Consider the following 22,974-nt stretch of genomic DNA (forward strand, 5'->3'; position numbering starts at 1 on the left):
GTAAAGTGAAAAACACAGAAAAGGGAAAACGACCAAAGAAACAGACAAGGCCACACACAAAGAGAGAGAGGATGTGATAAATGGAGTAGTATACTATTTTAGAGACATCAAATCTGCAATGAAGAGGCGACGGGAAGATCGAGTATCTGCAATGGAGCAGTATACGTTATTTTTTTTGGAACCCCAGAAAAACCCGCAGCCGCTACGGTCTCTGTCCTTCAGGTGATCACTTTGTGATGAGCATTTTGTGCGCACTAGGGAAATCCCTCACTGTGTAATTGCCTACAAACCACATAGGGGATGTAAGTCGCACTAGGCATGATCTGTGCGACAGGCTCGACCCAAAAAACATTGATGAAGGATCGATTCCGGGTCATATGTATAGATACCTCCCTCCAAATCAACTAGCCATCACTAAGGGATAAGTAAGCTAATTTATTATGGATTAATTAGAAATGCGGTTGTCGAAAGCTGCCTCACATACCGAACTTTTTGCGTAATTTCTAAGTTTTTATATACTATTTAAACAGTAACTAAAATTGTAAGTCTAATTAAACTTTGAAAACTACTCAAATTAGTCATTTGAAGGGGGCGTTGGAGCAACGGTAAACTTTGTGTGACCTATAGTTCACGAGTTCAAATCGTGGAAGCAGCCACTAATGCTTGCAATAGGGTAGACTGTCTATATATCGCACCCCTTGGGGTGCAACTTATCCCCGGACCCTGCTTGAACGCGAAATACTTTGTGCGTCAGGCTGACTCCCACATGTTGGAATATACTGGATATTTTGTTATTGTTATCCATACATAAGAGGATCCAAGATTTGAATTCTATAGGTTCAACTTTTAAGTTTCTTAACATTAAACCTATTATATTTTTAAAGTTATAGGTTTATATCTACTATTTGTTGAAATTTTACATATAGATTTATGTTCCACATAAAAGTAATGAGTTCAGATGAACCCGGGATCATGACAATAGATCCGCCCATGTATCCATAGTATAGATTGAATCAAATAGGGGACTCCTAAACCAAAATATATACAGATTCATGAATTTGAGACGTCAGTGCATTAACCATTTTAGGCATTTTTCTTTGAGCTATAAATTGCTCAATGATGGTACGAATGAGCATGAGCTGATGCTCGCGAGTTCTAATTGTAAGCTGATTCCAAGACCTTCCAAATCAACTTGGGTTTGTATAACAGCCGTCCAAAGAATTCTAATGATATACTCACAAGTTGGCATAACCTTAATGGTTTAACCTCCTGCCTCACTAATATTACCCGCTCTTTTTAAGCAAATAGATGTGAATCAAAGCAAAAAAGGGGTAGCTATATATATAACAAATACACGATCCGGTAAAAGCTCACACTCATGCCATTCGACCTCATAAACTAGTCACAAATATTCTGGCAGTGAAAGGATCGTGTCCAGCGTTAAGCAAAAGTATGGTGCGTTACAAATGCTTCAGATTGATTGTCTGCTCTAAAGAAACTATATCGCTGGCAAGTAAGATGTCGTACCAACAAATAAGAAAGGGGGTGATCTAGTTGCACTCATAAAAGTATATCCATCTCCCACCAGTTCATTGAAATGTATCAATATGCAGAATTGGAATGCTGCTTAAGTCATGTAATTTCAGCTATGTAGCCACAAAAAGAGAGATATTATTCGTTAATGGAGAAATATTCAAATGAGAGGACAACAACTTTCTTTTTTGATTCATATCAAAAACAGTATGCGTGACCAAGCTGGCCCAAATGTGGCACCTGAAGTATAATCTCGCAGAGGTTTACAAGCTACACATCAAAATTCAACCTACTCTCAGCACTCAATGTTGGAAACTTTGAGTTTTCTGCCAGATTCACAGACGCAGAGATCTAGCAAACAAAAAGAGAAACCACACATTAGTAACGGAATTTCAAAAGGAAATTTAACATGCAATGAACAGAGCTATATTTTAAAGCTACTTCATATACACACAATTAGATAGTGAATAGAAACATCAGCATATCACAACACAACAAGGCAGGATAACCACATTATTATATAGCTAAGAGAAAGATAGAAAGCAATATCAATACTATAAAAAGTTGACTTGTCAAGATCAAATGGTGGTATTATTTCGGAGATCACTTTTAGTGTCAAAACCAGAAGTTGCAAAAAAGTAGTATCATGCAAAACATGAGGCCTGTTTGCCTTTTTCTTTCCCTACTTGATAAATCAGCCAAACTAAGAGAAGCTACATGCTTGACAAGAGAGAGGGAAGGCACACAATATCATGGACCAAATCACACAAAGAACTAAATGTCTCGTGTCTCAAGTACAGGCATTATGTTGTGTATGGAACTAGTATTAAATTTTAATAATAATAAACAGAAAAGAAACTAACAATATGACTTATTGTAGAATCGCTACCACTGAAGCCTAATTATACAGTAGGAATTTTTCAAGTGTGATGTGGTAACCACAAAATTAATTTGTAACAACCACATTCTTCATTTATAACTCCCATAACAATTCTATCATAATAATTACAATTATAAGATAATACTAAATTGTTAAACACAACACACGGAGCCAATTGCATTGAACCACCAGGTCGTTATGGAGGTAGTGGTCATTTAGGTCTTTGAATTTAGCCACAATAAACCAGGAAACAAAAAACATGATTAAAGGAATGTTGAAATATTGTGTATCAGTCTACTTAACTGTATAGAAGGATGGAATGAATTGAGCTAAAAGGACGCTTTTATTCTAGTCCAATTCTAGGGTAGTTATTAAGTTTAAATCTAGTTCCACATTCAATTAGAATTTCAAAACTAATTAAAGGATCAAGTCACAACATGAAAATTGAGTTGCTAAGCTTGAATGACTTTCAATTTCAGAACCAGAAGATGTTAGCTAGAAATGTGAATTCACATAGCAAGTCGAAAACAGAACCAAAAAGATATAACTGGGAAATAATCCACTTCAAGAAACTATTCATCTTCATTTGGTGTTAACAATTTTCATGCATTAAGAATTAAACTCGAAAGGAATCTTAATAGAAAAAATTCCATTAGTTCAATGAGAGGATAGAACCGCATTCATTACCACTACAATGCGCAAGTCAAAATTGAAACAGTACAGTACCTTAAACCCTCCACTTAAACTGGAATTCCTAGACCATTCCAGCCCCAATATCTTGCTTGAACTTTGATACGAAGCCTTGACCACATCGTCTTCATAAACCCGCTGTGACACAGAGACGTCCCACGAATTTTTGGCAAAATCATAGCTTGGCTCGAAAGTAGTCAATCCCCTATGCACGTAACTATACTTTAACTTGCAGTTACCAGAATCAAATCCATAATTAGCCGATAAATTATTAGTTGAGTCAATCATCAGCGTCCCATCCAATGTAGTTCTATTATCTCCCCTCCAATGTTTATACGTAAAGTTCAATGGTTTTTCCAAAACCCTCACAGTATTCATAAATTGAAAATGCACATCCTATACAAAAAGAAAATAAATCTCATCATTTTTGTCACGACCCAAAAACCCCTAAAGGCCATGATGGCGCCCAACGTCAGCCAACGGCAAATTATCGACTTAATTACTACTCATTTTAAAAATTCTGAAATCATAAATCCCATTAAATAAATAAAATAAACATCGGGTACTCGTAGGAGCCCGTGAATTCTCATCACTTCGAGTTCGTAACATTCACTCGATAATAAGCCCACGGGCTACTTTTATTTCGAGTTCGAGCAAGCACTCACTCGACCATTATGCCTACGGGCTACATTACTTCGAGTTCGAATTATTCACTCGACTAATAAGCCTACGGGCAACTTTTATTTCGAGTTCGAGCAAGCACTCATTCGACCATTATGCCTACATGCTACATTACTTCGAGTTCGAATCATTCACTCGACGACTAAGCCTACGAGCTACTTTTATTTCGAGTTCGAGCAAGCACTTACTCGACCATTCATGCTTAGCGGGTTATTTGAAATGTTGGGTGACTCACATCTGGTTTCACTGAGATTTGGTAACTTTAAAATATTGATTAAAGGTTGAGATTACATTGTGCTATTGATTATGGGAAAAATACTGATTTCTTTGTGATACTCTTATCTATCCGTTGTTATTGATTCTGTGATTAGTGGGGAGGAGTGTAAAGCACGAAGGGTGATGCCGTGCATGTATTATTTATATTGTGAGGAAGAGTTTAAAGCACGAAGGATGATGTCGTGTATATTATGAAAGGTTTAATGCACGAAGGGTGATGCCGTGCCGTTCTATTTAATTATTTGGTGAGGTTGAGAGTAAATGCATGAAGGGTGATGCCGTACCGTTCTATTTTAAATATTGTTATGATGAATTACTCCATATCCATGGAGTAGTTCTCTTTAGGGTTTGATGGATTTGGTGTATTGATACTTGTTTGTGGATAATTAATTTTAATTTTATGTATTGAATCGTTTTGGATGTTTTAGCTGTTGCATCTATATTCACTTGTTTGTGTAATCGAGAGAGGCATAACTTGTGGTATTGTTGCATTATATTTTGTTGGTTGAAGTCATTAATTCTTCTTAGTAATCGGAAGAGGCTAGTTGAATTGTTGATTAAACTTAGTTAGGAGGATAATCGAGAGAGGTTTTCCTAAAGACCAATCCGCTACGAATTCTTGCATATTTTCAGATGCTTAAAATTGGTTCATCTTGTGAGGTTGAAACTTAATCGAGAGAGGAATTTCTGCTAATCAAGTGAACTAATAACCAAGTGAATTCGAGAGACTCACTTGAACATTAGAAATGAATTATGTAGAGTTAAATCCCAAATAGTTATCTTGCACCTATCCTATCAACTCTATCTTCTCCCCATTGATAACTTCCTTTGCTTAATACTTGTGTTGGTTGTCATTAGTCAATTAGTTAAGACTCTTAGTAAACTTTAGTTTTAATCACATAAACCTAAATTGTTGATCATCTTGGATAGAAATCTAGCTATAAATTACAATAATACTGTTTAACTTCAATCCCTGTGGATACGATATTTTAATTTACTATATTCGACTAGTGAGCATATTTTAGTGTGTGTTTTAAGCTCGTCAGTTGGCATAATGTTCAAAGTACTTGTGATTCAGGGTTAAGGATGGGGTCCTCGCGTTTTCATGTGATTTTGATATGTTTGAACCGGGCCATGTGCCGCGGTGGAAGTTATATCAAGATGAGATCCTTGTGGTTAAATTCATGTATTTTAATTTCTTCCTTTGTTAAATTAAAATGGTACTATGATTCCAATGGGGAGTCATGTCTGTTAGGCATATTTGAAAAATCTTGTATGTGTTTTTCTGTGCATATTTAGCCATATTCGTGTTGTAATTATTGAGTTTTAACCTACGAGGTGGGTGCCCAGGTGGCATTAAATGTGACTCATTAATTCGGGTAAATAATTATGAGGTCTTCATGTCTCGTGTCTCGTTGTTAGTAAGGTGAAGGTTTGAAACAAGATTTTTGTTAACATGAGGTTAATTGACGATGCTGTAATTGATGATGAACAACTATTAAGATCAGAGATGTGGTTATGGGCATACGTATGATGTGCGCATAGGCATGAGTTGCTACCGCCGGTTGAAGCTAATACCGTGCGTTGATTGAAAATCGGACTTTTTGAAAATGTTTGGAGTGTAAGAAATATGGTTTAAAAGTTATAAATATGGATAAAAGAAATAATCTCAATTGAGATGGTGTTGTCAGACATATGTCGATTGCGGTGACGTAGAATCACTCGCGAGTATATGTGTAAGAGAAAAATTGGCAATTTGATAACCACAAAATAATTCTAGCCACGTTCGAGGACGAACGTTTGATTTAGAGATGGAGAATGTGATGACCTGATAGGTCATTTTTAATTTTAACCTTCATTTATATATTTTGAGACCTTGAATAGCTCCATTCAGCCTTCCTCGATTTAGTGCACAATCAGTATCTTTTTCTGGAAAATTTTTATGTGAAAAAACAAAGAAAATGTGAAATTTTGTCTTTAAAACTCATTTGAGTTGACTTTGGTCAACGTTTTGAACAAACGGACCTGGATCGGTGTTTTGACGATTTTAGTGGGTCCGTATCATGATTTGGTACTTGGGCGTATGTCCAAAATCAAATTTGGAAGTCCCTAGCTTGAATTATCGCCATCTAATGGAAACTAGAAATTTAAAGGTTTAAAGAATTCATAAATTTGGCCATAATTGGATTTTTATTGATACCAGGTCCCGATTTGGATTCCGAAATTCGATCAGCTTCATAACAATATTTTTAACTTATGTACAAAATTTGAAGTTATTCTGAGGTGCGTAGACACGTTTTCCGTTAGTTTTTGAAAAAAAAAAAGTTTGATTTTATAAAGCTTGAATTTCTAAAGTTTGACCCGAGATTTGACTTTTGAGCAAACGACTTCGGAATGGAATTCTGATGATTCCAATAGCTTCGTATGGTGATTTTGAAATTAGGCGCATGTCCGGATTTGGATCTAGAAGTCTGTAGGACAATTCGGCGCATTTTGGCAAAAGTTGGAAAATAGAAGATTTTTGGAAAGTTTGACCGGGAGTCGACTTTATTGATAACGGGGTCGTAATTCAATTCTGGAAATTGAAATAGCTCCATTATGTCATTTATGACTTGCATGCAAAATTTAAAGTCATTCCGGATTTATTTGATACGTTTCGGCACAAGATATAGAATTTGGAAAATTTCATAAACTCATAAGTTCGATTCGAGGTGCGATTCGTTGTTTTGGTGTTGCTTGATGTGATTTGATGTATCGACTAAGTTCGTATTATATTATGGGACTTGTTGGTATATTCATACAGGGTCCCGAGTGGCTCGGGTGAGTTTCGGAGTGGTTTCAGACAATTTCTTGGCCATTTTTAATTGCTGGTTTTTGGCTACAGCAGTGTGCATCGAGAGAAATTTCTGTTGCATAGGGCTGACTTTGAAAGCTTATATCTCGCAATCTATATAGAATTTAGAGATGATCCAAAAACGTAAATTGTAGCCCTTTGTGTTTAGTTTTCAAAAATTTAAATTGCTTGGCATTTAGAATTGTGTACCAAAAGTTATAGTAGATAAACTATAGGCTGTCTGGGAAGAGTTTTGAATTCGCGAAGAAGAAATTTCTGCTGCACATGACTGACTTTGGGAGCTTCTATTTCACCATTTAGAAGGAATTGGGAGATGAGAAAAACATAAAAGTTATAGCCCTTGGTGTCTAGTTTTCAGAAAGTTAAACCATTTATCATTCGAACATCGTATGAGAGTGTTATACTCATTTCCAAATCGGGAAAGACTGCAGTTTTTCTGGAGCTGAAGCAAATCGCAGGTGTCAAATGCGATTTATAAGTCTCAAATGTTAAATGCGACTTGCCTGGACAAATTCTAAAAATGGGGGTTTCGGCCATTTTAACATATTTGGAGCTATGGAGCTCAGATTGAAGCGATATTTTAGGCGATTTTTACCATATGGATTGGGGTAATTGTTCTATATCCAAAAGTGATTATACTTCATGATTTCATGGTTATTTTCATCAATTATTAGTGAATCAAATGGAAGAAATTGGAGAAATTTGTAAAACTTTTCAAAAAAGAAAATTTAAGATTTGGAATTCGATTCGTTATCAGAATTTGATAAGATTGGTATGGTTGAACTCGTATCGGAATGGGCGTTCAGATTTCGTGAAAATTATGTCGGATTCCGAGAGGCGGTCCCGCGTTGACTTTCGGTTGACTTTTAGAATAAAATTAGAAATCGACGTATTATTATCCGAAATTATTTTCTATGAATTGTAATTATTTTATAATTTTGTTTTGATTAGATTGGAGCCGTCCGAACGTCGTTCACGCAAAAAGACTATTTTAGGATATCGGCCTAACTCTGTTAAGGTAAATATCTTGCCTAACCTTGAGTGGGGAAAATTACCCCTTAGGCATTGAGTCTTATGTAGAAATTGTGTAATTGAAAACCATGTACGCGAGGTGAAGAATACGTACTTGGTTTATATGGGCAAATTATATCGGTTAAAATTTGTAGACGCCCTTATGTATTAAATTGGAAATTATTGGCACTTACTAAATCCTGTATTTGTCATCTCTTATTCCTTGTTTGTCGAGGTTGGTTTTATATGATACTTTTGGTGTGATTGTCACTTTAATTTTTATGTGAATTACCGTGGTTAGTTGGGTTGACGTTTCTTGGAAATAATTTCATTATGGATTCCTTATCTGTAAATAATTATTAAATAATTTTAAAATGAGGCATTAATATATATATATATATCAAAAATTTGGATTAAAGAAGGCGTTGTCCTTTTCCGAGTTACTTTTCCATCTCAGTTGTTGTTTTGAGGTTTTATATATGATGTGTGGAGCCTTGGGCTATTTGCTGTGAAATTAATTAATTTTGTTGTATTTTTGGAGTTGGTTGTGGCCTGTGGGCAAATTGTGATATGAATTGTTGTATTGTGTTGTCGTTTAAACACTCTCCTTGATGTTATTTATGCTTCATACCTTGCTTGTTAATGATATACATGTGCTTGGTAAGGAAGAGTGTAAAGCAGAAAAGGTGATGTCGTGCCATTCGTATACATTAATATGCACGAAGGATAATGCCGTGCCATTTTATATACATTATCATGTGATGGAGAGTATAAAGTACGAAGGGTGATACCGTGACATTTCATATATATTATCATGTGAGGAAAGGTATAAAGCACAAAGGGTGATGTCGTGCCATACATATACATTAATATGCACGAAGGATAATGATTTGTCATTTCATATACATTATCATGTGAGGATGAGAGTAAAAGCAAGAAGGCTGATGTCGTGCCATAATTTTTATATTATCATATGTTTATGGCATGAAGGGTGTTTCCGTGCAGGCGAGAATGAGATACATACATTATATTGTGATATCTTTTCATTGTGTATACATTCATGCCTTTATCTTGAGCTGTTATTGTGCACCTATGTTTTCTATGTGACTTGTAGTCGTTGTTGCTTCCTGTGTGCTTCCCACTTTATTCTTTTATTGTTATTGGTATTTCTCCCACCTAGTTGGTACTGTTATATGTATGCTCGGTGAGAAAGAGATAAGTGCACAAAGGGTGCCGTGCCAATTGATTTGACCCACATATATATATATTGGGTGAGAATGAGACAAGTGCACGAAGGTATTACCGTGCCATTCGATGGTATATGTTGAATATGTTTATCACATCAGGAAAGTTAAATGAGGTGTCACATGGTGACTCTTACTTGAAAGAATTATATTCGAAAGATATTTACTTGAAAGAATTATATTTGAAAGATATTTATTTGAAAGGATTATATTCGTAAGATATTTATTTAAAGGAAGTATATTCAGGATATGTTTAATTGTACGGATTACATTCTAAAGATTTGTATTTGAAAAACTTATAGATAAAAGATGTATATTTTGAAGGACTTGATTAATTGGCTGTACTTGTGTTTATTATTCATTTGAGCAACATTTATGATGCTCTTGTTTTCATGCTGTTTATGTCACAAGTTGATTATGGTTGCCATCACTGCTATTTGTTTTCTATTATTTTTGTATGCTATATTGCACAGGTTATTTGACTAGTGCGTGTCTTGACTATACCTCGTCACTACTCCACCGAGTTAGTCTTGATACTTACTGGGTACCGACCGTGGTGTACTCATACTATACTTATGCACATCTTTGTGCAGAGATGGGTATTGGAGATATCGGACTCGGACAGAGTTAGACTGTGATCGCAAGGATTCAAGGTAGAGCTGCTTGGTCGTTGCAGTCCCTTGGAGTCTTTCCATTTTATTATACTGTTAATTTTTTATGCGAACAGTATTGTATATTCGACCCTCGAGATAATTCCATGTATTCAGTTAGAGTTCGTGACTTAGTATTACCAATCTTGGGAGGTTGTTATAATTATTTCCGTTGTTGGTTTCGACACTTGTATTAAATTATATGTTAAAAAAAATGGCAAAAAACAAATGGCTTGAATTGTAATTGTAATCGGCTTACCTAGTCTTAGAGATTAAGTGTCATCACGATGCCTGTGGTGAGATTTTGGGTCTTGACAAGAATTTGCTGAAGCTTGATTTAATAAATTTCTTGGGAACCTTAATATGCTTTAGAACAATTTAAATCCTTCAAGGATTTTCATTATACGCATATCAAATGTACTATCAGACAAAAATCTGAAATGACTGCATCCACCACAGGAAAACATGTCTTCATATAATCAATGCCGGGATATTTATAAATCTTCTTGTGCCACAAGTTGTCTTTATGCCTATCGACTTGATTTTTTATTTAACTTTTCACACAAGAACACATTTATACCGCCACTGACTTTATACTTTCAGGTGTTGGGACTATCAGTCCAACTTCACATTTTTCAGGTGAAGTTAATTTTCATTGTGTATTTTTCATTTGGCCAATCATTTATCTATCCAAATTCCATGACAGATTTGAGCTCAAGATCCTCATGAATATTAATAATATTGAGCGCTACATTATATTAACAACATCATCGTCGATCATTTTGCATCGTGTGATGACCCGATAGGTCATCTGGAGTTTTAAACATTGATTTTGTGTTTTGAAACCTCAAACATCTCATTTTATCCTTCCTCAATTTGTGTGTGCAGTCCGTGTCTTTTTTCGGGAGGCTTTTATGTTTTAAAAAAATTGATTAAAATGTGAAATTGTGCCTTAAAAATCTATTTGAGTTGACTTCGGTCAACATTTTAAGCAAACGGACCAAGACCCATGTTTTGATAGTCTCGGTGGGTCCGCATCGTGATTTGGGACTCGGGCGTATGCCCGGAGTCGAATTTGGAGGTCCCTAGCTCGAATTATCGCATTTTGTCAAAAATTTAAAGTTTAAAGAATTTAAAATTTTGACCAAGGTTTGACCAAGTTTAAAATTTGAAGTTTAAAGGTTCCGAAACTTGGTATATGTTCATTATTATATTTATGACTTGTCTGCAAAATTTTGTAAAAAACGGAGTTGGTTTGACGAAATTCGGACGTCCGGTTGTTAAAATAGAAATTCTAAAGTTTAATTAAAAATTTCATTTGATTTTGTGTCTGATTCGTAGTTCTATGTGTTATTTTGGAGATTTGATCATGCGAGCGAGTTAGTATGAGGTATTTGGACTTGTGTACATGTTTGGATTGGAGCTCCGAGGGCTCGGGTGAGTTTCAGATAGGCTAAGGAATGATTTTGGACTTAGGATCATAGCTGGTGCCTTGTGTTTCTGGTGTCTATTGCAGATCTCGCATTTGCGAGCCTTGCATTTGTGAAGAAACAATCTCATTTGTGAGCCTGGGCATGGCTGAGGGGGTCCTCGCATTTTGCGAGGTAAAGTTCGCATTTGCGAACTTGCCATTTCCTTTTTTACGAAGGCAGAGCCACATTTGCGCCACAACATTTTATTGGTGATCTTCGCATTTGCAAAGAAAAGGTCTGCATGTGCGAGGGCATCCGGGTTCACATTTGCGACCAATTTATCGCAATTGCGATTACTGGGATTCTGAGAGGAGTTTGCAATTGCGACCTCTTTCTCGCAAATGCGATGTTCGCAATTGTGAACATGATATCGCAATTGCGACATCTGCAGCTGGGTAAAAGCTGAGTTAGACGGATTTTTTCTCATTCTCTCAAATTTTCAAACCTAGAAACCTTAGGGCGATTTTTCCAAGAGCACTTCTTCCCCAATTCATTGGTAAGTGATTCTAACCTACTTTCTTTTAATTACCCATTACATTTTATAAGATTTCAACATAAAATCTAGGATTTTCATGGTAGAAATTGGCGATTTAGGTAGAATTAGGGATTTTTGTAAAATTGGAATTTAGACCTCAAATTGAGGTCGGATTTTGAAACAAATTGCATAACTGGGCTCGGGGGTGAATGGGTAATCGGGTTTTGGTCCGAATTTCGGGTTTGGACCAAACGGGCCCGGGAGTTGACTTTGGTTACCTTTTTCAATAATGACCTAAATTGAACCCTTCTCATTCATGGGTAGTTCTTAAGGCTTATTTTGAATCGTTGGTTGATAATTTGCTAGATTTGGTTGGCTCGGAGGTTTGTTCGAAAGGCAAAGCCATGGTTGAGCTTTGAGTTGATTTTTGGAGCGAGGTAAGTGTCGTGGTTAACCTTGACTTGATGGATTAAGACTTGTTTGCCTATTTGCTACGTGTTTAAATGTTGGGTACAACGTATATGTAAGGCGACGAGTACTTATGCGTTGTTCTTGGGTTAAAGCATGCGGTTGGAACTTGTTTCTCGTAATTTATTTCCTTCTTTGACTATGATATCCATGCCTAGACTAGTTTATTACTTAATTGATCATTCTTTCCGCATTTATGAATTAATTGTGATAATTGAATATTATTGGAAGTTGAGGCTCGATATTGTGGAAACGTTGTTGATGTAAGGTTTATTCTTGATTATTCTTTCTCCCAAATGTCATATATTCATTGCTTCATGGTAAGGGAGAGCATGTTAATGCACGATGGGTGATGCCATGCCGATTAATGTTCCATTTGTTGATTTATACATAGTGAGGAAGAGAGTTAAAGCACGAAGGGTGATGTTGTGCCGTATTTATCATTTCATGATGAAATTGAGAGTAAAAGCACGAAGGGTGATGCCGTGTCGTATTATCATTTTATGGAGAGATTAAGAGTAAAAGTACGAAGGGTGATGTCATGCCATTCTTACTGTTTCTGGCGAGGTTGAGGGTAAAAGCACAAAGGGTGATGCCGTGCAGTTTATATTCATTATGTTTATCCGTTTCATTGGCTGAAGGTTTATTGATTGTTTCATGTTGTCATTCCTTGTTGTATTACCGTATTTTGTACCCCTTTTGCATGTCCCCTCCCAATAGTACATGTTAAATCCTTATTTGTTGTCATGTTGTGCGTATATTTTTGTCTGTGCAGGTTTAATTACGTGGGTGCCCTGTCATATCCTCATCACTACCTCGTCGAGGTTAGGCTCGACACTTATGAAGTAAATTGGGTCGATTGTACTCATACTACACTTTGTACTTCTTATGCAGATTTTGGTACTAGTCCCAGTTGTCCGTGAGGCGCATCAGCTCGGATTAGCTTATTTGGAGACTCGAGGTAGATCTGCTGGCGTCCACAGACCTTGAAGTCCCCTTTCTCTTTCCGTATTTATTGTTCATATCATTCGAAACGGTTGTATTTATTTCAGACTCTGTATGTAGAACCTCTAGAAGCTCGTGTACTTGTAACTCCAGATCTGGGTTGTACTAGATATTGGATTATTATGCTATTTCGTACTTTAGTTTTGCTCCATTTCTATTTAACTGGCTTTACTTATTTGAATTGTTTAAAAACTGGCTTAAAGATTTCTCTAACGTTGGCTTGCCTAGCAAGTGAAATGTCAAGCGCAATCACGGTCCCAAAGGTGGGAATTTCGGGTCGTGACAAGTTGGTATCAGAGCACTAGGTTACCTAGGTGTCACGAGTCACGAGCAGGCTTAGTAGAGTCTGAAGGATCGGTATGGAGACGTCTCTACTTATCTTCCAGAGGCTATGAAGTTTAGGAACAATTTCCCTTCTATTCTTCTCTATCGTGCGATTTTATTCTCTCATTGATAATTGAACTCTTCTACTCGTGTTCTCTCGCAGATGACGAGAACACGTACTACATCTTCAGCTAGATAGCAGCATGAGCCTCCAGTGGCTGCTCATACAAGGGCCTGGTACTAGTCCCGAGGTCGTGTCAGGGGCCGAGACAGAGGCAGAGCTCAGCCCAGAGCTCAAGCAGCAGCACCAGCAGTGGAGCCTCAGGTGTATTTCGATGAGTAGATTCTAGCTCAGACTGTACCTGTTGGACCGGCTCAGGTCCCGGAGGGGTTCATCGCCACTCGAGTGCTTCACGATGCTCTAGTCCGTTTGGTGGGTCTTATGGAGAGTGTGGCCCAGGCCGATGCATTTACTGTGGCACCAGTCATCTCTCAGGCTGGGGGAGGAGTACAGACTCCCACTACTCACACTCCGGAGCAAATGGATCCCTAGTATCAGACTCTAGCAGTGCCACCAGTTGGGGTAGTTCATTCGATTGTTACGGCCCAGGCTGGTGATAGGCATGCCATGTATTCTGAGGGCTTATTGAGATTGGACAAGTTTACTAAGATCTTCCCAGTTCACTTCAGTGGTGCACCTTCTGAGGACCCACAGTATTATCTTGACAGCTGACATCAGGTGCTGTGGAACATAGGTATAGTTGAGACAATGAGGTCGATTTTTTTATGTTTTAGATGACGGGTTCCGCCAAGAGGTGGCGAAGAGATTACATGTTGAGCAGACCAGCTGGGTCGGCTACACTTACTTGGGAGCAGTTCTCACAGTTATTTCTAGAGAAGTTTCTCCCTATCACACTGAGAGAGGATTACCGTAGGCAGTTTGAGCGCCTCCAGCAGGGCAGTATGACTGTTACTCGGTATGAGACCCGTTTTGTAGATCTAGCCCGTCATGCTCTTCTTTTTCTTCCTATTGAGAGAGAGAGAGAGGGTGAGGAGGTTTATTGATGGTCTCACTCACCCTATCAGGCTACAGATGGCCAAGGAGACCGGAGGTGAGATTTCCTTTCAGGCGGCTGCTAATGTTGCTAGGCGGATCGAGGTAGTTCTTGCACAGGAGAGAGGGCAGGGTTCTGATAAGAGGCCTCGTCATTTTGGTGGGTTTAGTGGTGCCTCGTCTGGAGGTAAAGGTACTTCTGGTAAAGTGAATAAAGATCTTAATCTTATAAAATCCCCAAGAACTGGTAGTACAAATCATGAGCTTCTAAGAATAGAGTATACAAAGCGGAAATGAAATAAATATATAGTCTATTTGAATAATACATAAACAGAGCTTTTATAAATCTAAGGCTACCCTGAACAAGAGGCAGCTACAACAGGAATGCAGGTACATCTTCAAATCCCGCAACCATCGAGCACAGCAACAACAACAGCCAACATCCGCACGCAATGTGCCGAAGTGTAGTACCAGTACAACCGACCCCATGTACTGAGTAAGTAACAAACCTAGCCGTAGGTTTAAAGTAGTGACGAGCTTCAACCAAGGTCGGTTCCAAAACCAATAGTCCACAACAATCCATAACAACATAAAGCAAATAATACCAGAAGTAACTCAGGGATAAAATACTCAGCCAAATAATGATTTTAAAAATAGTAGTTTTTTCTTTCAAATACATCAGTGAAAACCCAAATCGTTTGCCGAAGTTGCCAATAATATGAATAGTTTGAAAACAATAAATTTCTCCAAAAATCTTTTCAATAATAAATAATATGTTTCATTTTCCTTCCGGATAACCCGTGTAAAACAAATGCATCACTATGCCCATCTATCAAAATGTGTGAGAAATCATGAATGATGTGATGTTGTACAGCATGAGGAAAAATACATCTCTATGCTTGTATGTCATGTGTGCATGCCAATGCGATGCAACTCAGTGATAAAATCATAAATAGCCCATCGGGCAGAACATCACTCATATACAGCCCCTCGGGCAAACCTCACAGTCACTCATGCCACTCGGGCATACCTCACAATCACTCTTGCCACTCGGGCATACCTCACAATCACTCTTGTCACTCGGGCATACCTCACAATCACTCTTGCCACTCTGGCATACCTCACAATCACTCATGCCTCCCAGTCACTTAGCACTCGAAACTCGCACTCAGTAGGTACCTGCGCTCACTGGGGGTGTGTACAGACTCCGGAGGGGCTCCTTTAGCCCAAGCGCTATAATCTGCACGGACAACTCACGTGCTATAATAATAAAGTATGCTGCAGTCGGGCAGCCCCGATCCATACTCATCCTCACAATCAGGCCCTCGGCCGATATCAAACATGCTGCGGCGTGCAGCCCGATCCCATAAATATACAACATGCTGCGGCGTGTAGCCCGATCCCATAAATATCTTCACAAATCAGGCCCTCGGCCTCACTCAGTCATCAATCTCTCCAGTCTCTCGGGCTCACAATGTCATGAAAAATAGCCCAAAATAATGATATTATGTATCAATAAATAACAACAGAGACTAAGATATGATATGCAATGAAATGAATATGACTAAATATGAATTTTCAATTTAACACAATAATTCACAGCAATATGACCTCTGTGGGTCCCAATAATACTGGCACATAGCCTCAACATGATTTTTAATATGCTTTTCAGCTCAATTTCTTTAACACATAAAACCGCATGGAAAATGCCAAGATTATTTAACTATAAAATTCCACAGAAACAATTATGTCACAATTTCTATAGTGCACGCCCACACGCCCGTCACCTAGCATGTGCGTCACCTCCCAACAATTCACAAAATACATATATTCAGGGTTCATACCCTCAACTCCAAGATTAGAAGAGTTATTTACCTCGAACAGGCCAAATCCAATGTCGAGCAAGCTAAGCAATGCTCCAGAAATTCCATTATGCGCGTATCAACTTCCAAACGGCTCGAACCTAGTAACAATTAATTTGATTCAGCCCACAAAAATTATAGGAATTAATTCCATATCAAAATACTAATATTTTTCAAAAATCCGAAATTGCACCCCAAAATCACCCGTGGCGCCCACGTCTCGAAATCTGACGAAACTTACAAAATACGACAACCCATCCAATTACAAGTTTAACCATACTAATTTAACTTAAATCCGACTCCAAATCGGTATTCAAACTTGAAAACTTCGTTTTGTGACATTATAGGAATTTTCTTCTATTTCTCTTGAAGATTCAATAATCCTACACCAAAAATGAAGATTAATTCATGGAATATAATCACAAGGGAGTTAAGAACACTTACCCCAAGTTGTGTGGAAAATTACCTCTCCAAAATCGCCCAAACCGAGCTCCAAAATGTCCAAAATGAGAAAACAATCTCGGAACCCTCGTTTTGAACACTGCCCAGGCATTTCCGCACCTGCGGTGCCTGGGCTCGCACCTGCGCATCCGCATTTGCGAAACAAATTGCGCGCTTGTGGAAAATGCCAACCTTTAAAAACCTCGCATCTGCGGCGCCCTTATCGCATCTGCGGGCTCGCAGATGCGCAAACCCTTCGCACCTGCGTTCGCCCCAGGCCAGCCCCAGTCCGCATCTGCGCCAACACCTTCGCACCTGCGGCCTCGCAGATGCGGCAAATTCCTCGCACCTGCGAGCACTACTCAGTCCCACTCTTGGCCGCTTCTGCGTCTTATTTCACGCACATGCGGCTTCGCACCTGCGATCAAAATCTCCGCAGGTGCGATCACACCAGCAGGCAACAGTTCCAGCATTTCCTTAAGTCCAAATTTGATCCGTTAACCGTCCGAAACTCACCCGAGGCCACCGGGACCTCAACCAATTGTATCAACAAGTCCCATAACATAACACAGACCTACTCGAGGCCTCAAATCACACCTAACAATATCGAAACGATGAATTACTCCTCAATTCAAAATCAACGAACTTTGAACTTTCAAATTCTACATCTTGTGCCGAAACACATCAAATCAATCTAGAATGACTTCAAATTTTGTGCACAAGTTGCATTTCACATTACGGACCTATTTCAATTTCCAGAATCAGATTCTAACCTCGATATCGAAAAGTCAACCACCCGGTCAAACTTCCCAAAAATTCATCTTTCCGCATTTCAAGCCTAATTCCACTACATACCTCAAAAGATATTTCCTGACATGCTCCTAAGTCCAAAATCACCATACGGAGCTATTGGAATCATCAAAACTCCATTCCGGGGTCGTTTACATATAAGTCGACATCCGGTCACTATTTTAGTTAAGCTTTAAACCTTGGAACTAAGTGTTCCAATTCATTCCAAAACCTCACCGGACCCGAACCATTTACCCTGGCAATTTACACAACAACTATAAAGTACAATTCGAGCAGTAAAGGGGGAAGCGGGGTTGTAATACTCAAAACGACCGGCCGGGTCATTACATTCTCCCCCACTTAAACATACGTTCGTCCTCGAACGTGCCAAGAGTTGTTTCTAAGTCATCAAATCACTGTTCCATCTTATCACGCACGTACCCGGGGGTGAATCCACATCACCCTATTCCATATGAGCTTGACAACACAATACAACTGAAAATCCTTAATTTAACCTTAGCCTAAAAACCTTGGAATTTAATTTCCAACCTTTAGAATTTCTTTCAAGACACGAATCTTACATTTACACACTGTATGAGTTTGAACAAGCTATATCAAGCTATAACCATAACCACACATATAATCAACCAACATATTACACAACTCGCATGCTCATAGCACCATTCCTGATCGCAGTGACTACTCCAAAACCAACAACTTACTAGTATTAAACCCATATCGAACCAAACCTCATCCGAAAACCTTTGTACATTGTTGATAATAAAAGAAACACGCGAAATTTCATGACCACTTACCAGATCAAAAAGTCACGGAGCCCTCTCGCCCCAACCAGAACCATAATCCCTTTCTGAGCTGACTTTCAATATTATACTCCTGAATATACCGAAAACAAACCTGATAGTACCTATTCTACGTCCAATGACCTTATATTACTAAACACAACTATTCCATAGACATGCCTCACCAATATAACTCAAAGCCACAACTCGTGCCATCCGTGCACCAATACGCAACAATTCAAATGTACCCAGTCATGGAAAATGACTCAAATGAGAGAACTGCCTCGCCAGATTAACAAGTACCTCCACAACGAAATGCTGAAAATTCATCATACACCGTAGAACCATCACCCGATTCTAACACGAGGTTCATGTTATTTACTCCGAGCCACCCTGCTCCAAATTAATAACGACGGAGAGGCAAATGACAAAAATACCACACAAAACCTGAAAGGACATAACCATTACGCTATCGATCATGCAATACACCAAGTACTCATCACACTCAAATTCCGCTATAAAGCTCAAATAGAACCGCACCATCTGTGCACATAACCAATGAATCACAACTCTTCGTGGCATAAAGGAGTAACTCACAGATCATTTGAGAACACGAATAAGTTCAACATCAACCGAATGACACATCCCGCAATAATAGCAGTATGGAGCCAACCATTCTGGCTCGGTGTAGAATACACATCTTAATCGGGCCTACCTATGGACCCCCAAATCAACTCGGGTTACCCACAAATAGATAAAAATCCCTCCGAAAATCCATAATGACTGAATCATAACACATTTCATCATCCGGCTAGCTCCGACCACAACTTCACAGTCCACAACCATGAAACAATCTGCTCCTGGAAACTCCCAATCTCCAAATCCATAGAACACACTAATCACCATATTTGATTCCATCTCCACCGCCCGAATACCTAACACCTCTCTCATACACGATCATCCCACGAGAAATACTTTGAAAGTTCTTCCGTACCACTTTATAAAATTTGAATATCAATAGTCTATCAACCATGTGAGTACCGCAATACTAATTTATACATCCGTAAGTCAAAATACAATGTGCCTTCTGAAGTCCGCCCCTTTCTCATACAACACCAAGTAGTAATAGTATTCATCTAGTTATTTGAAATCGTCCATGTTGTCCAACATTCGTTACCTTCTCTTCAAGACTGTACTGCCACCTTGTACATGAAAATCTAGCTTTCGTACAACTCATAACATCTATCTTGCCATCATGTGAAAAGCACAAGAATCTTATTATCAACTTTGAGTCACCAATAATTTACATACCATTTTAGTTAGAAACCTTTCTCTTGCTTCTTTCCAGGAGGAAATCACAATACACAACATGTTCTCCACACCGGTAGAAACCATCAAAAATACTTTGGAATCCATTTGCACATAATCAAGCCCTTAAAACTAAATTTCTCTAACTCGACCAAGCCACGCAGGTCGCCAAGTCTAGGTGTATTTCCACAAAGCACCTGTAGAAAACCCCCACATCATATGCACCCAAAGAACCGATCATATCCATTACCATACTGATCCAACCTACTACCCAGTTGCCCTATTTTCTTCGAGTCCCTTCCGAATTTGTCTTCAGATTGATACTTCTTCTTGCTAAATTACCATGATCTTTAATCACAACTCACCCTACAAACCTTAGCATAGAACCATAATGCCCTACGGCCCATAAGCAATTGTATTCTTCTCAAGCACCTTAAAAAATACCACAACTATAACACTCACTCTGAGAATACATTATGTCACTGTAGGGTCATCACCGGACATATGATTCCAATTGTACAAATTACAACTGAAGCTACCGAGCTTAAACTGCGATCTAAACCTGGCCTCAAGTCCCCCAGACTTGCCCATCACCAAAATATAGAATACTCATCTTGAACTTCGTTCATGGAATCATAAGCCGGCGATGCACATCTGATACTAAGCGCTCATATGCGCATACGAATACGTGGAAGGAATTCAAAGAGTTTATGTCTCAAGCTGAATCAATCTCACACGATAAGGAAAGAAAGATGGGAAATGTATATCCTAAATGCCCTGTAGCCTCTTGAAGATAAGTATGGACATCATCATATCGATCTGCAAGACTCTACTAGACACTTTCTCATGACTTGTAGAACCTATGAACCTAGAGCTCTGATACCACCTTGCCACGACCCAAAATCCAACCAGTCGTGATGGCACCTAACCCAACCCGCTAGGTAAGCCAACTTTCAATTATCCAATTCCAATAATAGTTATTAAAGCTATTTAAGTGAATAAAGATCTTAATCTTATAAAATCCCCAAGAACTGGTAGTACAAATCATGAGCTTCTAAGAATAGAGTATACAAAGCGGAAATGAAATAAATATATAGTCTATTTGAATAATACATAAACAGAGCTTTTATAAATCTAAGGCTACCCTGAACAAGAGGCAGCTACAACAGGAACGCAAGTACATCTTCAAATCCCGCAACCATCGAGCACAACAACAACAGCAGCCAACATCTGCACGCAATGTGCAGAAGTGTAGTATCAGTACAACCGACCCCATGTACTGAGTAAGTAACAAACCTAGCCGTAGGTTGAAAGTAGTGACGAGCTTCCACCAAGGTCGGGTCCAAAACCAATAGTCCACAACAATCCATAACAATATAAAGCAAATAATACTAGAAGTAACTCAGGAATAAAATACTCAGCCAAATAATGATTTCAAAAATAGTAGTTCTTTCTTTCAAATACATCAGTGAAAACCCAAATCGTTTGCCAAAGTTGCCAATAATATGAATAGTTTGAAAACAATAAATTTCTCCAAAAATCTTTTCAATAATAAATAATATGTTTCATTTTCCTTCCGGATAACCCGTGTAAAACAAATGCATCACTATTCCCATCTATCAAAATATGTGAGAAATCATGAATGATGTGATGTTGTACAGCATGAGGAAACATACATCTCTATGCATGTATGTCATGTGTGCATGCCAATGCGATGCAACTCAGTGATAAAATCATAAACAGCCCCTCGGGCAGAAAATCACTCATATACAGCCCCTCGGGCAAACCTCACAGTCACTCGTGCCACTCGGGCATACCTCACATCACTCTTGCCACTCGAGCGTACCTCACAATCACTCTTGCCACTCGGGCATACCTCACAATCACTCTTGCCACTCGGGCATACCTCACAATCACTCATGCCTCCCAGTCACTCAGCACTCAGCACTCGCACTCAGTAGGTACCTGCGCTCACAAGGGGTGTGTACAGACTCTGGAGGGGCTTTTTCAGCCCAAGCGCTATAATCTGCACGGACAACTCACGTGCTGTACGGACAACTCACGTGCTATAATAATAAAGTATGATGCAGGCGGGCATCCCCGATCCACACTCATCCTCTCAATCAGGCCCTCGACCGATATCAAACATGCTGCGGCGTGCAGCCCGATCCTATAAATATGCAACATGCTGTGGCGTGCAGCCCGATTCCATTAATATCCTCACAAATCAGGCCCTCGGCCTCACTCAGTCATCAACGGGCTCACAATGTCATGAAAAATATCCCAAAATGATGATATTATGTATCAATAAATAACAATAGAGACTGAGATATGATATGCAATGAAATGAATATGACTGAGTATGAATTATCAACTTAACACAATAATTCACAGCAATATGACCTCTGTGGGTCCCAATAATACTGACACATAGCCTCAACATGATTTTTAATATGCTTTTCAGCTCAATTTCTTTAACACATAAAACCGCATGAAAAATGCCAAGATTATTTAACTATAAAATTCCACAGAAATAATTACGTCACAATTTCTATAGTGCACGCCCACACACCCGACATCTAGCATGTGTGTCACCTCCTAACAATTCACAAAATACATATATTCAAGGTTCATACCCTCAACTCCAAGATTAGAAGAGTTACTTACCTCGAACAGGCCAAATCCAATGTCGAGCAAGCTAAGCAATGCTCCAGAAATTTCATTATGCGCGTATCAACTTCCAAACGGCTCGAATCTAGTAACAATTAATTTGATTCAACCCACAAAAATTATAGAAATTAATTCCATATCAAAATACTAATATTTTCCAAAAATCCAAAATTGCGCCCCAAAAATCACCCGTGGGGCCCGGGGGGGGCGCATGTCTTGAAATCCGACGAAACTCACAAAATTCGACAACCCATCCAATTACAAGTTCAACCATACTAATTTCACTTAAATCCGACTCCAAATCGGTATTCAAACTTGAAAGATTTGTTTTGTGACATTATAGAAATTTCCTTCTATTTCTCTTGAAGATTCAATAATCTTACACCAAAAATGAAGATTAATTCATGGAATATAATCACAAGGGATTTAAGAATACTTACCCCAAGTTGTATGGAAAATTTCCTCTCCAAAATTGCCCAAACCGAGC

At 38.6% G+C, this 22,974-nt stretch overlaps 1 protein-coding gene across 1 annotated transcript; it reads right to left on the reverse strand.

The window, feature by feature from the left end:
- Window positions 1-1,803: 1,803 nt before the first annotated feature.
- Window positions 1,804-3,481, reverse strand: LOC107775188 (outer envelope pore protein 24, chloroplastic-like). The gene is made up of 2 exons (XM_016594889.2): window positions 3,140-3,481; window positions 1,804-1,884 (listed from the first exon to the last, which is right to left on the reverse strand). Exons 1-2 carry the CDS (start codon window positions 3,479-3,481, stop codon window positions 1,804-1,806), a joined length of 423 nt encoding a protein of 140 aa, XP_016450375.2.
- Window positions 3,482-22,974: the final 19,493 nt, after the last annotated feature.

Source organism: Nicotiana tabacum, chromosome 17 (genome assembly GCF_000715075.1).
Source record: "Nicotiana tabacum cultivar K326 chromosome 17, ASM71507v2, whole genome shotgun sequence".
Classification (NCBI taxonomy): Eukaryota; Viridiplantae; Streptophyta; class Magnoliopsida; order Solanales; family Solanaceae; genus Nicotiana; species Nicotiana tabacum.

Coding starts and splice junctions, on each gene's coding strand:
- LOC107775188 (XM_016594889.2), bottom strand. CDS start 3,481: ATGAATACTGTGAGGGTTTTGGAAAAACCATTGAACTTTACGTATAAA. Junction 1,885..3,139: donor GTTTAAGTGGAGGGTTTAAG/GTACTGTACTGT, acceptor TTTGTTTGCTAG/ATCTCTGCGTCTGTGAATCT.